The sequence below is a fragment of the Vipera ursinii genome, assembly GCF_947247035.1.
Source record: "Vipera ursinii genome assembly, chromosome: 7".
Lineage (NCBI taxonomy): Eukaryota > Metazoa > Chordata > Lepidosauria > Squamata > Viperidae > Vipera > Vipera ursinii.
The window spans coordinates 71,286,696-71,302,432 of record NC_139521.1 but is presented as its reverse complement, the minus strand read 5'-3'; the positions used below and the strand labels follow the sequence as shown (position 1 = coordinate 71,302,432).

The 15,737-nt window shown below is 39.3% G+C and overlaps 1 protein-coding gene across 1 annotated transcript; it reads left to right on the top strand.

Moving 5' to 3' along the window:
* The first annotated feature begins 1,931 nt into the window (after positions 1–1,931).
* On the top strand, positions 1,932–14,810 carry JCHAIN (joining chain of multimeric IgA and IgM). The gene is made up of 4 exons (XM_083367213.1): positions 1,932–2,130; positions 9,466–9,598; positions 12,300–12,380; positions 14,044–14,810. Exons 1-4 carry the CDS (start codon positions 2,067–2,069, stop codon positions 14,240–14,242), a joined length of 477 nt encoding a protein of 158 aa, XP_083223339.1. The 5' UTR covers positions 1,932–2,066; the 3' UTR covers positions 14,243–14,810.
* The last annotated feature ends 927 nt before the right edge of the window (positions 14,811–15,737 follow it).

The window sequence follows — 15,737 nt, the reverse complement described above, 5'->3', positions numbered from 1 at the left end:
CCTGTTAAAGCAGGAGACCCTGTGCCAAGGGTCTTCAAACTTGGCCCTGTTATGACTTGCGGACTTCAACTCCCAGAATTCCTCAGCCAGGCACGCTGGCTGAGGAATTCTGGGAGTTGAAGTCCGCAAGTCATAAAAGGGCCAAGTTTGAAGACCCTTGTCCTATGCCATTCTGGACAAACGGCTGTTCAGTCTCTTCTTAAAAGCCTCCAGTGATGGAGGACCCACAGCTTCTGAAGGCAGGTTGTTCCACTGATTAATTGTTCTCTCTGTCAGGAAATTTCTCCTTAATTCCAGGTTGCTTCTCTCCTTGATTAGTTTCCATCCATTGCTTCTTGCCCTGCCTTGAGGTGCTTTGGAGAATCGGTTGACACCCCCCCCCTTATTTGTGGCAGCCCCTCAAGTATTGGAAGACTGCTATCATCTCTTCCCTTCTACAAGTCAAGGAATCAAGGAGAGAAGCAACCTACAATTAATAAGAAATTTCCTGACAGTTAGAACAATTAATCAGTGGAACAACTTGCCTCCAGAAGTTATTTATTTATTTTATTTATTTATTTGATTTGTATACCGCCCTTCTCCCTAAGGACTCAGGGCGGTGAACAGTGACATAAATATCAAATGCACAAATACAGATATTGAAAACATTAATGTAGAAGATAAGTTACCTTAAAACAATAATTACAACAGAACCCGTCAGACCAGACCGGATTGCTCAAGTTATGAGTGCTCCATCATTGGAGGTTTTTAAGAAGAGATTGGAAATCACCTGTCTGAGGTGATATAGGTTCTCCTACTTGAGCAGGACTAAGGGACATGGTGGCTGAGTGGGTTAGGATGCTGAGCTTCTCAATCAGAAGGTCGGCAGTTTGGTGGGTCGAATCCCGAGTGCCGCGTAACAGAGTGAGCGCCTGTTACTCGTCCCAGCTTCTGCCAACCTAGCAGTTCGAAAGCATGTAAAAAAATGCAAGTAGAAAAATAGGGACCACTACGGTGGGAAGGTCACAGCGTTCTGTGCGCCTTTGGCGTCTAGTCATGCCGGCCACATGACCACGGAGACGTCCTCGGACAAGCGCTGGCTCTTCGGCTTTGAAACGGAGATGAGCACCGGCCCCTAGAGTCGGAAACGACTAGCACACATGTGCAGGGGAACCTTTACCTTTTTACTTGAGCAGGGGGCTGGACTAGAAGACCTCTAAGGTCCCTTCCGGCTCTAGTCTGGTCTAGTTTAGTCTATTCCATGGACAATGGTTTAGAAAACCTTCACGTGATAACAATTTATTACTATGAATTTTTTTTTATTTTTTTAAGAGGCCACAACTGGTTTGTGGTTTCTGCTGTAAAAGAATAATGGAACTATCTATAACTATAATAGGCATTATTAACTATCCCACTGGACATCAGTGTCTTTTTACATTAGCTGAAAGCTATCTCAAGCTAATTCTATGCCACATACTATTCTATTTATGCCCCAATGCCCTCTCATGAGTAGTATCTATTCCAGAAAAGATTAAATTCCCAGTTGCACTGCAGTACTAGGCAAGATTAATTTGTTAATCAAGACTTCCAAAGCACTCTTGTTTTTCAAACTTGGCAACTTTGAAGATGTGTGGACTTCAACTCCCCGAACTGGGGAATTCTGGCAGTTGAAGTCCGCACATCTTAAAAGTGGTCACGTTTGAGCAACACTGTCCCAAAACATCACAACTTGCTCAAAGCACATCTTGTAATCTCATGCATTTTATGTTACTTATTTTTCCATCTGTACTACCTGTGCATCTCTCGATCCACAAACTTCTGTTGATACACATAAAAATCTTAATAAAGCAGGGAAAACTACTACGTCTAGCCAAGCTTTCAAAGAAGTGGGAGGTTTCCTCTCTGATTAGTAAACCGACAAAAGCTTGTGGTTTCACAAAGTGTGGTCACAGCCTACAGTGCCGCTTGCCTGTAATTAGCCTTGGTCTTTCAGGAAAAAAAAATACAACCTGGTGTACAACACTTCCACACATACTTTCCTAGCTGAGGAACACACTGCAGAGAGCATCTAAGTGGAAGACCTAAAGATGAAAACTTCTTGGCTGTTCTATGGAATTGGGATCCTTTTTTGCAGCACGGTTCTTGTGACTGGTAAGTGACACTTATCAAGAGAAATCCCTGCAGAATTGTTCGTGCAGCCGGGGTGTGTGTGGAAAAATTGCCCATTGTTTCAACTGGCACATCCATCCCTTAATATTTCTCCTAGGAAATGTTTTTTAAAATAAATAATCCTGGTAGAGGAGGCTTAATGTATTTTGCTACCGTAGATGGTTTAAAATCAGGAAGAGATGTATATGCATGCATGCGTGCACATACCCACAAACAACCATTGCTCTGATACATTCATCTCTTCTGGTTTATACAAGAATTTTTTAACAGTTATTTAGTAAAAGTAAGAATGTGAATCTTTTTCCCATTGTATTATCATACGGAGAGTGTTGAGTGTTGAGATATAGGTATAGATGTAGATATAAAATTGCTCACAATAAAATAATAGAATAGAATAGAATAGAATAGAATAGAATAGAATAGAATAGAATAGAATATAGGGATGGAATAGAATAGAATAGAATAGAATAGAATAGAATAGAATAGAATAGAATAGAATAGAATAGAATAGAATAGAATAGAATAGAATAGAATAGAATATAGGGATGGAATAGAATAGAATAGAATAGAATAGAATAGAATAGAATAGAATAGAATAGAATAGAATAGAATAGAATAGAATATAGGGATGCAATAGAATAGAATAGAATATAGGGATGGAATAGAATAGAATAGAATAGAATAGAATAGAATAGAATAGAATAGAATAGAATAGAATAGAATATAGGGATGGAATAGAATAGAATAGAATAGAATAGAATAGAATAGAATAGAATAGAATAGAATAGAATAGAATAGAATAGAATATAGGGATGGAATAGAATAGAATAGAATAGAATAGAATAGAATAGAATAGAATAGAATAGAATAGAATAGAATAGAATATAGGGATGGAATAGAATAGAATAGAATATAGGGATGGAATAGAATAGAATAGAATAGAATAGAATAGAATAGAATAGAATAGAATAGAATAGAATAGAATATTGGAATATAGAATAGAATAGAATAGAATAGAATAGAATAGAATAGAATAGAATAGAATAGAATAGAATATTGGAATATAGAATAGAATAGAATAAAATAGAATAGAATAGAATAGAATAGAATAGAATAGAATATTGGAATATAGAATAGAATAGAATAGAATAGAATAGAATAGAATAGAATAGAATAGAATAGAATAGAATATTGGAAAATAGAATAGAATAGAATAGAATAGAATAGAATAGAATAGAATAGAATAGAATAGAATAGAATAGAATAGAATAGAATAGAATAGAATATTGGAATATAGAATAGAATAGAATAGAATAGAATAGAATAGAATAGAGAATAGGAAAGAATAAGAATAGAACAGAGAATAAGAATAAGAATGTAATGTAATGTAATGCAAAGCAATGCAATAGAATAGAATAGAATAGAATAGAATAGAATAGAATAGAATAGAATAGAATAGAATAGAATAGAATAAATATTGGACAATAGAATAGAATAGAATAGAATAGAATAGAATAGAATAGAATAGAATAGAATAGAATAGAATAGAATAGAATATAGGGATGGAATAGAATAGAATAGAATAGAATAGAATAGAATAGAATAGAATAGAATAGAATAGAATAGAGGGATGGAATAGAATAGAACAGAACAGAACAGAACAGAATAGAATAGAATAGAATAGAATAGAATAGAATAGAATAGAATAGAATAGAATATAGGGATGGAATAGAATAGAATAGAATAGAATAGAATAGAATAGAATAGAATAGAATAGAATAGAATAGAATAGAATAGAATAGAATAGAATATTGGAATATAGAATAGAATAGAATATTGGAATATTGGAATATAGAATAGAATAGAATAGAATAGAATAGAATAGAATAGAATAGAATAGAATAGAATAGAATAGAATAGAATAGAATAGAATAGAATAGAATAGAATAGAATAGGAAAGAATAAGAATAGAACAGAGAATAAGAATAAGAATAAGAATGTAATGTAATGTAATGTAATGCAAAGCAATGCAATAGAATAGAATAGAATAGAATAGAATAGAATAGAATAGAGAATAGGAAAGAATAAGAATAGAACAGAGAATAAGAATAAGAATGTAATGTAATGTAATGCAAAGCAATGCAATAGAATAGAATAGAATAGAATAGAATAGAATAGAATAGAATAGAATAGAATAGAATAGAATAGAATAGAATAGAATAGAATAGAATAGAATAGAATAAATATTGGACAATAGAATAGAATAGAATAGAATAGAATAGAATAGAATAGAATAGAATAGAATAGAATAGAATAGAATAGAATAGAATAGAATAGAATAGAATAAATATTGGAGAATAGAATAGAATATTGGAATATAGAATAGAATAGAATAGAATAGAATAGAATAGAATAGAATAGAATAGAATAGAATAGAATAGAATAGAATAGAGAATAGGAAAGAATAAGAATAGAACAGAGAATAAGAATAAGAATAAGAATAAGAATAAGAATGTAATGTAATGTAATGCAAAGCAATGCAATAGAATAGAATAGAATAGAATAGAATAAATATTGGACAATAGAATAGAACAGAACAGAACAGAACAGAACAGAACAGAACAGAACAGAACAGAACAGAATAGAATAGAATAGAATAGAATAGAATAGAATAGAGGGATGGAATAAAATAGAACAGAACAGAACAAAACAAATTAGAATAGAATAGAATAGAATAGAATAGAATAGAATAGAATAGAATAGAATAGAATAGAATAGAATAGAATAGAATAGAATAGAATAGAATAGAATAGAATAGAATAATAATGGAATGGAATGGAATGGAATAGAATAGAATAGATCTGGAAGGGACCTATACCATTTCAGACATGTGAATGTCTATTCTTTGTAGAAACTTTCTATAATAAGAGTTTATCATTTCAGTTGTAAAACTTTACTTTGCATTACCCACAGAGCACAATAAAGGTTATTCGTTAAAAGTAAGAAATACGTGAATAAAATGCCTATTTTATCCTGGCTTAAAGTGATATCAGGATAATAACAGCTATTTGTTAAAAGTGAAAAAAGTGAAAAAAGCTGGAATAAAAGAAATTATTTTATCCTCATTTATAAGTGATGGGGGAAGAGGGTACATACAAAAATATCCAATAAACACTTTTAATTCGATAAAAGGAGCGCGCCAGCATTCCTTAACATTTTAAAAGTCTCAGCGGTTGCTTTTTGTTAAAAGTCAGAAATGTTAGAACAAAATACTTATTTTAACCTGATTTAAAGTGGTGGGGAAAGGGGACTAGCCATTAAAAATATCCAGAGAAAGAAGCAGACACCAAATTTAAATACTTCTAATGCAATAAAAACGGACGCGGTGGCTCAGTGGGTTAGGACACTGAGCTTGTCGATCAGAAGGTCGTCAGTTTGGCGGGTCGAATCCCGAGTGCCGCGTAACAGAGTGAGCGCCTGTTATGTGTCCCAGCTTCTGCCAACCTAGCAGTTCGAAAGCACGTAAAAATGCAAGTAGAAAAATAGGGACCACTGCGGTGGGAAGGTAACAGCGTTCCGTGCACCTTTGGCGTCTAGTCATGCTGGCCACATGACCACGGAGACGTCCTCGGACAAGCGCTGGCTCTTCGGCTTTGAAACGGAGATGAGCACCGGCCCCTAGAGTCGGAGACGACTAGCACGCATGTGCAGGGGAAACTTTACCTTTACCTTAAGGCAATAAAATGAGCATTCCTGTATATTTTCTACATTTAAAAATTTCATTCCTTGCATTTGCATAGCTCTGTTTTAAAATAATAATCCCAAGATGCGTGATTTTATTTTGATTTTATGGAACAACCTAAACAGCGGAGTTCTCCTTCCTTCTTGGTTAGACTAATAGAGTATGTCATGCTTGGCTTGTGAATTTCGATGTCCGTTCACCATCCCTCCCTGTGTTTTTCAGACTTGACTGTTACAGCTCATTTCTGGAAGAAACACCCTTCATAATATATAATAATAATAATAATAATAATAATAATAATAATAATAATAATAATAATAATAATAATTATTATTATTATTATTATTATTATTATTATTATTATTATTATTATTATTATTTATTTATTTTTTATACCGCCCTTCTCCCGAAGGACTCAGGGCGGTGTACAGGGCAATACAATAAAATACAATATATAAAAATTAAAAGAAATATTAAATACAATAGCCCAATTCAATAGATTAATACAAAACATTAAAATACCCCTAAATTTCTTAGATTCCCCCAAAAAGTAGCAAAGAAGGGTGACTAAATACGGAAGCTGGAACTGGAAAAGCAACCCAGATGAATGGACATTACTTTTTTTTTAATAAACGTTTTATTAAAAGCTTACAAAACCAATAAAACCCAAATTAACAAAGAGGAGAAACAGTAAAGGAAAAAAAAAGAAAAGAGAAAGTGTAAAAAAGGAGAGAATCAAAAGAAGGCTCCAATATCCTTTGCAACAAATATAAATACAACTACGGAACGATCACTTATTTTAAGAATACAAAAAAAAAACACCAACCCCTCGCTTTTTTTTTTGAATTATCCATTTTTTTCTAATCATAAAAACCTGAGATAAGTGCATTTTTTTTCCTGCTTCATGCAAAAATTCGACAAACGTGCAGAGGGAGTAGACCTCGGGTGCACTCACAACTTGTTTGAAAGGAGGAAAAAGAAAAATGTGGGGTGGTAACAGAGCTGCCCCCTTTTTTACTTCAAAGAATCCTGGACCCTCAAAATTTAAAAAAAAAACTACAACGTAGAATAATAGGGTTGGAAGGGATCTTGGGAGGTCTACTAGTCTGACCTACTTCCCATGCAATACTATTTTGGACAAATAGCTGGCCAATCTCTACTTAAAATCTTAAAATCTCCAGTGATGGAGCACCCACAACTTCTGTTCCATTGATTGTTGTCACTGTCATAAAATTCCTCCTTAGTTCTAGGTTGCTTCTCTCCTTGATTAGCTTCCATCTGTTGCTTCTTGTCCTGCCTTCAGGTGCTTTGACTCCCTCTTCTTTGGGGCTGCCCCTGAAATACTGGAAGACTGCTATCATGTCCCCCCTTGTCCTTCTTTTCACTAGACTGTTGTTAGTTGCGAAGTCGTGTCTGACCCATCGTGACCCTATGGACAATGTTCCTCCAGGCTTTCCTGTCCTCTACCATCTTCTGGAGTCCATTTAAGCTCATGCCTACTGCTTCAGGGACTCCATCCAGCCACCTCCTTCTCTGTCGTCCCCTTCTTCTATTGCCCTCAATCTTTCCCAGCATGAGGCTCTTCTCCAGTGAGTCCTTCCTTCTCATTAGGTGGCCAAAGGATTTGAGTTTTAGCTTCAGGATCTGGCCTTCTAAAGAGCAGTCAGGGTTGATCTCCTCTAGGACTGACCGGTTTGATCGCCTTGCAGTCCAAGGGACTCGCAGGAGTCTTCTCCAGCACCATAGTTCAAAGGCCTCAATTCTTTGGCGCTCAGCCTTTCTTATGGTCCAACTTTCACTGCCATACATTGCAACTGGGAAGACCACAGCCTTGACTATATGCACTTTTGTTGACAGGGTGATGTCTCTGCTTCACTAGACTAGACATACCCAATTCCAGCAACCGTTCCTTATATGTTTTAGCCTCCAGTCTCCTAATCATCTTTGCTGCTCTTCTCTGCACTCTTTCTAGAGTCTCAGCATCTTTTTTGCATCCTGGTGATTAAATAAGGGCTAATTCAACAAGTTGAAACTTTCCCCATCATGGTATCTCTGAGTCCAACTGACGTTAATGACCTTGGAAAAAATTAAAAGACTAAAACAGGGGTCTTCAAACTCGCCCCTTTTACGACTCACGGACTTCAACTCCCAGAATTCCTCAGCCAGGCACACTGGCTGAGGAATGCTGGGAGTTGAAGTCCATGAGTCGTAAAAGAGCCGAATTTGAAGACCCCCTGGACCAAAACCTCCACACGCATACACAAAAAAGATTTGTCGATTAGGGGAAAGTGCAGCCTTTGACTGAGCTATCTGGACAACAACAGAGATGGGTTGTCTTTTTTTCAATTGTGCCTCGTTCTCAAGTAAGCTGTTGGGGGGGCACACATTAAATAGGGCTGAATCAGGCACACAGTCTGAGTGTGGGGCAGCCATTCTTTTAATAAATTCTATTTTCTTTTGATTCTCTCTCTCTCTCTCTCTCTCTCTCTCTCTCTCTCTCTCTCTCTCTCTCTCTCTCTCTCTCTCTCTCTCTCTCTCTCTCTTTATCCCACCCTCCCTCCCTCTCTGTCGCAGCAGCTTCCAGAGAAGCAGCTACAGGTAATGGGGGTTTGGCATTAGGGCAACATCAAGATGAAATCAGCCCCCCAAAATCAAATGCAGCTTTAGAAGTACAGGTAACCCACAAAGTTCTTAGGAGACTGCAAGCATTCTGCATTCAGAAGCCTCAACAGACGAATGTGGCATAGAATGTCTCCGATTAAGCCTACGGATTCTGCCTTTTGGGTCAGTTAGAACGTGGGAAGGTTGATTTTGGACTTAAAGTTGACTCGGCTCAGATCTGCACTACATGACTGGCCAATTTGGGGACTGCCAAATTTAACCAGCCCAGCCAGCCTTGCAGAAAGCGTAAAAGAGGGTGACTCGGCTAATTTCAAGTGTTCATTTGTCCTCTCAAGATGAGCTTGCAAAATCATGCCTTGGGTCTGAAAATATATACCTTGAAAGGTTGGGGTTTCAGTTTCCTTGGCACGTATCCTAAATTTAGCTTCCAGCCCTTTTCAGATGCATTTCTCAATATTACTCACACTACAACTTCTCTTTTAGCCAGCCTTGTTTTTTTCATAGCCGCTGGACACGGGTCATAAAATCAGACTCTGGATTCAATGGCATTGAAGAACGTTGGTCATTTCCTAGGGTCTTACTGATGCATTTTATTTGAAGAACAGAATAACACAGTTGGAAAAGAGCTGGGAGATTTTCTAGTCCATCCCCTGCCCTATACCAGGGGTAGGCAACCTCGGCTCTTTTATGACTCATGGACTTCAACTCCCAGAATTCCTGAGTCAGCATAAGTCAGCATGAGTCATAAAAGAGCCGAGGTTGCCTACCCCTGTCCTATACCATTTCAGACACATGGCTGTCCAATCTCTTCTTAAAAACCTCCCATCTTGGAGCACCCGCAACTTCTGGAGGCAAGCAGTTCCACTGGTTAATTCTTCTAAATGTCAGGAAAGCTCTAGGTTGGTTTTCTCTCCCGGATGAGTTTCCAACTTGATTAGTTTATTTGTTTTAAGCTTACTGGCAGGAGGAAGATGAAGAGACGGTTCTGGTGGATAACAAGTGCCAGTGTGTAAAGGTGACATCAAAATTTGTCCCAGATAAAGAAAACCCCCAAGAAAAAGTCCTGGAGAGAAACATCCGTATCATGTAAGTGATGCCCTATCTTCCCTCTGCCTTTTGCGTTTCTGAAAGAAGTCACAGAAAGGAATGGGGGCAGTGACACAGATGTACAACGTTGGGGGCAAGCGTGGACATCCTGAGGTCACCCATTCCCCAATCTTTTTTGTAGCTCTCCAAGTTCCTTCTAATAGAATAGTGCAGACATGTCAAACACAAGGCCCAGGGGCCGGATCCAGCCCGCGAAGTGGTTTCATGTGGCCCACAAAGCCATCCTGGAACGGCCCCCACTGCCTTGGCCCTGGCCCAGAGACTCCCCTTCTGCCAGAGACCCTCAGATCTGTCCCACTCCTGCCCAGGCCCCCATAGGCACCCTTGATGCGAACGATGTAGAGCTGGCCACGCCCACCCAGTAGGCCATACGCACTCTAGCCACGCCCACCCAGTAGGCCACACCCACCCTCCCCCCTGAGGGCAACCGCAATGCTGATGCGGCCCTCAATGAAATTGAGTTTGACACCCCTGGAATAGTGGAATAGTAGAATAACAGAATAATTAATAGACTAATAGAACAATAGAATAATAGAATAACAGAGTTGGAAGTATCTTCACAGTATCTACACTGATAAAGGTCAAAAATGGTGGTTCTAAATATATTTATCCAAGACTAAGATCCAAGGTTGTTGTTGTTGTTGTTGTTGTTATGATTATTATTATTTATTTTTGTTAAAAATAATACATCAAGAAATTGCAGCTTCCTGCAATAACTCCAGCAAAGCTACAAAAAAAAAAAAAACCCCTGCGCTACTCGGAACATCTTACATTTTAAGGAGATACCTGGTTGATACCTAGGATGCTGGCAGCAACCTGTGTCAACCATTGGTGCCAGTCAATTTGAGTGTTCAGTTGACTGAGGTTCATGTTTTATGAATAAAAGTTTGATGATGATGATGGTGGTGGTGGTGGTGGAAGGGACCTTGGAGGTCTTTTAGTCCAAACCCCACATTTCAGACAAATGGTTGTCCAATCTGTTCTTAAAAATCTCCAATGATGAAGCACCCACAACTTCTGGAGGCAAGTCTCTCCACTGGTTAATTGTTCTCACTGTCAGGGAATTTCTCCTTAGTTCCAGGTTGCTTCTCTCCTTGGTTAGTTCCCCTACGATGTTTCTTCTCTTACCTTCTGGTGCTTTGGAGAACAGGTTGACTCCCCTTCTTTTTGTTGCAGACCCTTAAATATTGGAAGACTGCTATCATGTCAGCCCTAGTCCTTCTTTTAATTAAACTAAACATATCCAATTCTTGCTTTAGCCTCCAGTCTCCTTCCAGACTCTGAAACCATTGAGCGAGGGCAAAAGACACACAAAACTGTAGTGCAGTCTCCTCTTTTTGGTACTTTCCAAATGCATTGGGACTACAGCTCCCAGAATTCCAGAGTCTGGCTTTCCTACCTGTAAGAAGGATTGCCCTTTTCAGAGACTCCTGTAGTTTAGACGCTAAAAATAGAAGATGGCCAAAGTGAGGTAGTGGTGAAGAGGTTGGATACGGAGGGGAGATAATCTGTTTTTAGTCACCCTTCAGTGACAGCAGATCCCTGGGTGACTTTGGCAGTCCCTCTCTTTCATTGTAAGACCTAGAATGGCTCAATGGAGAAGGTGTTGGTCTAGGACTGGAATATTCCAGTTCTAGTCAATTTTCAGCGACAACCACTGAAGTTCACAGAGTGATTTTGGGTCTGGGTGAGACTTTTATGACTTGTGGACTTCAACTCCCAGAATTCTGGGAGTTGAAATCCACAAGCCATAAAAGGGCCACATTTGAAGAGCCCTGGTGTTGATATAGAACAGGGGTCTTCAAACGTGGCCCTTTTATGACTTGTGGACTTCAACTCCCAGAATTCCTCTGCCAGCATGCGCTGCTGGCTGAGGAATTCTGGGAGTTGAAGTCCACAAGCCATAAAAGGGCCACATTTGAAGACCTCTGACATAGAACATAGAATAATAAAAGTTGGAAGGGACCTTGGCAATCTAGTCTAACCCGCTGCTCAAGCAGGAGACCCTATACCATTTCAGACAAATGGTTGTTCCAATCTCTTCTTAAAAACCTCCAGTGTTGGAGGACCCACAACTTCTGGAGGCTAATTGTTCCACTGGTTAATTGTTCTAAATGTCCAGAAATTAATTCTAGTTTGCTTCTCTCTTTGATGGTCTTTCATCTATTACTACCTGTCCTGCCCTCAGGTGCTTCGGAGAACAGATTCCCCCACCCCACTTCTCTGGGACAGTCCCTCAAGTATTGGTAGACTGCTATCCATTGGTGGGATTCAGCCGGTTCGCACCACTTCGGCAGAACCAGTAGCTAATTTTTTGTTGCCCAGGCCCAGAATGGACTTCCGGAAGCGGCATCCACACAGAGAACCGGTTGTTCACCTATTTGAATCCCACCACTGCATACAGCTATACTTTTGCATTGCTGCTCTGGAAGACTAACTGGAGGAGAGTAAATCTGGCCACTTCTAGATGCACAATACCCATAATCCTTAGCCAGTGGGACAGAGGGCAGGGGTTATGGGAGATAGAATTCTTTATTCTTTATTAGCCAAGTGTGGTTGGAAAAACAAGGAATTTGTGGCAACTGGAAGGCATTCGTAGTAGGGCAAATATAGAATCCTGTTGTATTTCATGAGAAGAAACTTAATATGCAGTCAATTTTTTTTAATTTCCTTTTTGCAGGATTCCCCTCAACGCCAGGGAGAACATTTCTGATCCCACATCGCCAGTGAGAACCAAATTTGTCTACCAGATCTCCAAGCTGTGAGGCTTTCTCTTATTTTGCCTACAAAGATTCTCAGTCATGGTTGTCTCAAAGGCATTTTTTTTTTCCAGAAGGCAACTGGATTTTGGCGTGTTTTTTTCCCCTTGAAGACGTTTCACATCTCATCCAAGAAGCTTCTTCAGTTCTGAACTGAAAAACTTCAGAACCAAAGAAGCTTCCTGGATGAGAAGAGAAAGGACTTCAAGGAAAAACAAAGAAAGCCCAGTTGCCTTTTGAAATAGCACCTTTGGGATGTTCTCTTACATATAGTTCAAATGGCAGCCAAACTTTTTTCTTTCTTTCTTTCTTTCTTTCTTTCTTTCTTTCTTTCTTTCTTTCTTTCTTTCTTTCTTTCTTTCTTTCTTTCTTTCCTTCCTTCCTTCCTTCTTTCTTTCTTCCTTCCTTCCTTCCTTCCTTCCTTCCTTCCTTCCTTCCTTCCTTCCTTCCTTCTTTCTTTCTTTCTTTCTTTCTTCCTTCCTTCCTTCCTTCCTTCCTTCCTTCTTTCTTTCTTTCTTTCTTTCTTTCTTTCTTTCTTTCTTTCTTCTTTCTTTCTTTCTTATTTATTTATTTATTTATTTGCTTGCTTGCTTGCTTGCTTATTTATTTATTTATTTATTTAATAAATCTTTGAAATAATAGAAAATACCTGTAGCTCAAATTTTAGATTTTGGCTGTGGTTTGTTCTCCAAGTTTGTTTCAATATAATTTCTGAACGTTTCATTACCAAACTAAGTAATGTCATCAGCAGGATTTTCTTGTCCTATTCTCCTTGGCTTATACGTGTCTTGTGTAAATTCCTGCTGATGACGTTAGCTAGTTTGGTAACAAAACGTTCAGAAATTATATTGAAACAAGCTGGGAGAACAAACCACAGCCAGGCATAATTCTTTTCTGACCAATCAGAAGCTAATACGGGTAGTCCTTGACTTACAACTGTTTGTTTAGTGACCGTTGGAGGTTACAAAGGTGCTGAAAAAAAGTGACTTATGACCATTTCTCACACTTATGTCCATTGCAGCATCCCCATGGTCATGTGAATAAAATTTGGACGCTTGTCAACTGTCTCACATGTATGACGGTTCCAGCGTACTGGAGTCACGTGATGGTCCCCTTTTGTGACCTTCTGACAAGCAAAGTCCACGAGAAAGTCAGATTCACGGAACAACTGTCTAACTCAGGGGTAGACAACCTTGGCTCTTTTATGACTCGTGGACTTCAATTCCCAGAATTCCTGAGCCAGCCATGCTGAGGGTAAAGGGAGAGGTTTCCAAGCTGAGCCATGCTGGCTCAGGAATTCTGGGAGTTGAAGTCCACGAGTCATAAAAGAGCCAAGCTTGCCTACCCCTGGTCTAACTTAACAACTGCAGGGATTCACTACCAACTGTGGAAAGAAAAGGTCATAACATGGGGCGGAACTCCCCTCACTGTTTTGCTTTAGCAACAGAAATTTTGGGCCCGACTATCCTAAGTCTGGGACTACCCATCTACTCCCATTTAAGCTTTCTTCTGAGTAAAGGCCACGACAGGAGCTGCAGCTGCCAAGCGAGTGGAATTCTAGCTGTACGGCCATTTCAGCAATAATAAGAAGCAGCTAGATTGATATTTCTGGAATATTTTTTCAGTGGCTTGGCTTAATGTTTCTCCTCCCGTCTTCTGTTCCAGTTGTAGCAAGTGTGATGACGCCCCCAAAACTGAAAAGGGAGTGACGTTTGGCTCAAGCACGTTATGTGGTCATCCTGAGGAACCCTGTTTCACCTACGACCGGAATAAGTGCTACACGGCTTCTGTCTTGTTCTCCAACAAGGGGGAAACGAAGACTATTCAGACAGCCCTAACCCCTGACTCCTGCTATCCAGAGTAGACCACACCTGAGGTGTTTTGTTGAGCATTGTGAGCATGTCTACACCACAGATATGTAGGTTGACCTTATACCAGTGACAGCTTTCACAGCTCATTGATGGGGGTGGGAGGGAATACCCCAAGTTTCAGATCTGCAAGGACCCCCTTTCCTATCTTTCTCCCTGCCATTTGGGGTATCTGTATTGATCTATGGATTAAAAAGCCGTAACAATGAAGAAGGGGAAGGAAAAGCTCAAAGGAACGTTCTGTTCTCCCAAAGGATCCTGGGAATTGTAGTTTGTCCCGGATGCTGAGAATTCCCAGAGACATCTTAGATCTCTCTCTTGGAAGCTTGGTTCCCTTGGGTGAAGAGAGTAACCTTTCCAAATCTTTGGTGTAGACATCCTCACGTTGCTCTTAATGCTGAAAAGAAGGTTTTAAAAAAAATTAAAATGTTTAAAAATTGCCCATCTCTTCATCTGCCTCAGCAGAATCCTTTGCCTTGATTTCTCCCGTATGCGTCTTCCAATCTAAACCACTATTGCTTTCTTTTTCTTATCTGCATTCAATGCTACCCTCTTCATTCATGCGTGTCATCAATAAAATGATATTTCATTAGAGCGACCGTCGTTTCATTGGAATTCAGCTTGATGGGTTAAAGTGGATTAGAACTCTTAACTGCTATCAAACTGGCAGAAAGAATCTGCTTGGTCTAGTAGTTAAGGAACCAGGTTAGAAAACAGGAGACGGGGAGTTCTAGTCTCACCTTTGGCGTGAAAGCCAGCTGGGTATCTTAGGGCCAATCACCAGGAAAGGGGGAGTTCTAGCCCTGTCTTAGACGTGAAAGCCAGCTGGATGATTTTGACCCAATCACCAGGAGACTGTGAGTTCTAATCCTACCTCAGCCATTAAAGGTCGCTGGGTGTCTTTAGGCAATAGCCAGGAGACTGTAAGTTCTAGTCCCACCTCAGCCTTTAAAGGTAGCTGGTTGTCTTTAGGCAATCACCAGAAAACTCTGAGTTCTAGTCTCACCTCAGCCATAAAAGGCAGCTGGAGGTCTTTTGGCCAATCACCAGGAGATTGTGAGTTCTAGTTCCACCCCAGGCATGAAATGCAGCGGGCTGACTTTGGGCCAATCAATCTCTTTCAGCACAACTCACCTCACAGGTTGTTGTTTTGGGCAAACTAGGAAGAAAAATAATTATTAGATATGTTTGTTGCCTTGAGTTTGTATACGTGTGCGTGTGTGTGTGTATAAAATAATAAAAGCAGGAAATTAAATAAGTAAATATTCCACTTCAAAGGCCAGTGCTACATCGAACTATTTTGGAGTTGATCTTGATAAGCTGGGTGCCCTTTGTGACCTGTGGCCCCCCAAATGTTTCCCCTTTTTAACTCTGGCTAAAGATACCAACACAGACTATGTAATATTGGCGTTGTCGTGTCCTGTTGTTTCTTGCAAGCAGGAGGTGAGGCAAGAGGATTCAAACAGGAACATTGCTTTATTGTAGAACAGG

Coding starts and splice junctions, on each gene's coding strand:
- JCHAIN (XM_083367213.1), top strand. CDS start 2,067: ATGAAAACTTCTTGGCTGTTCTATGGAATTGGGATCCTTTTTTGCAGC. Junction 2,131..9,465: donor CAGCACGGTTCTTGTGACTG/GTAAGTGACACT, acceptor ATTTGTTTTAAG/CTTACTGGCAGGAGGAAGAT. Junction 12,381..14,043: donor GTCTACCAGATCTCCAAGCT/GTGAGGCTTTCT, acceptor CTTCTGTTCCAG/TTGTAGCAAGTGTGATGACG.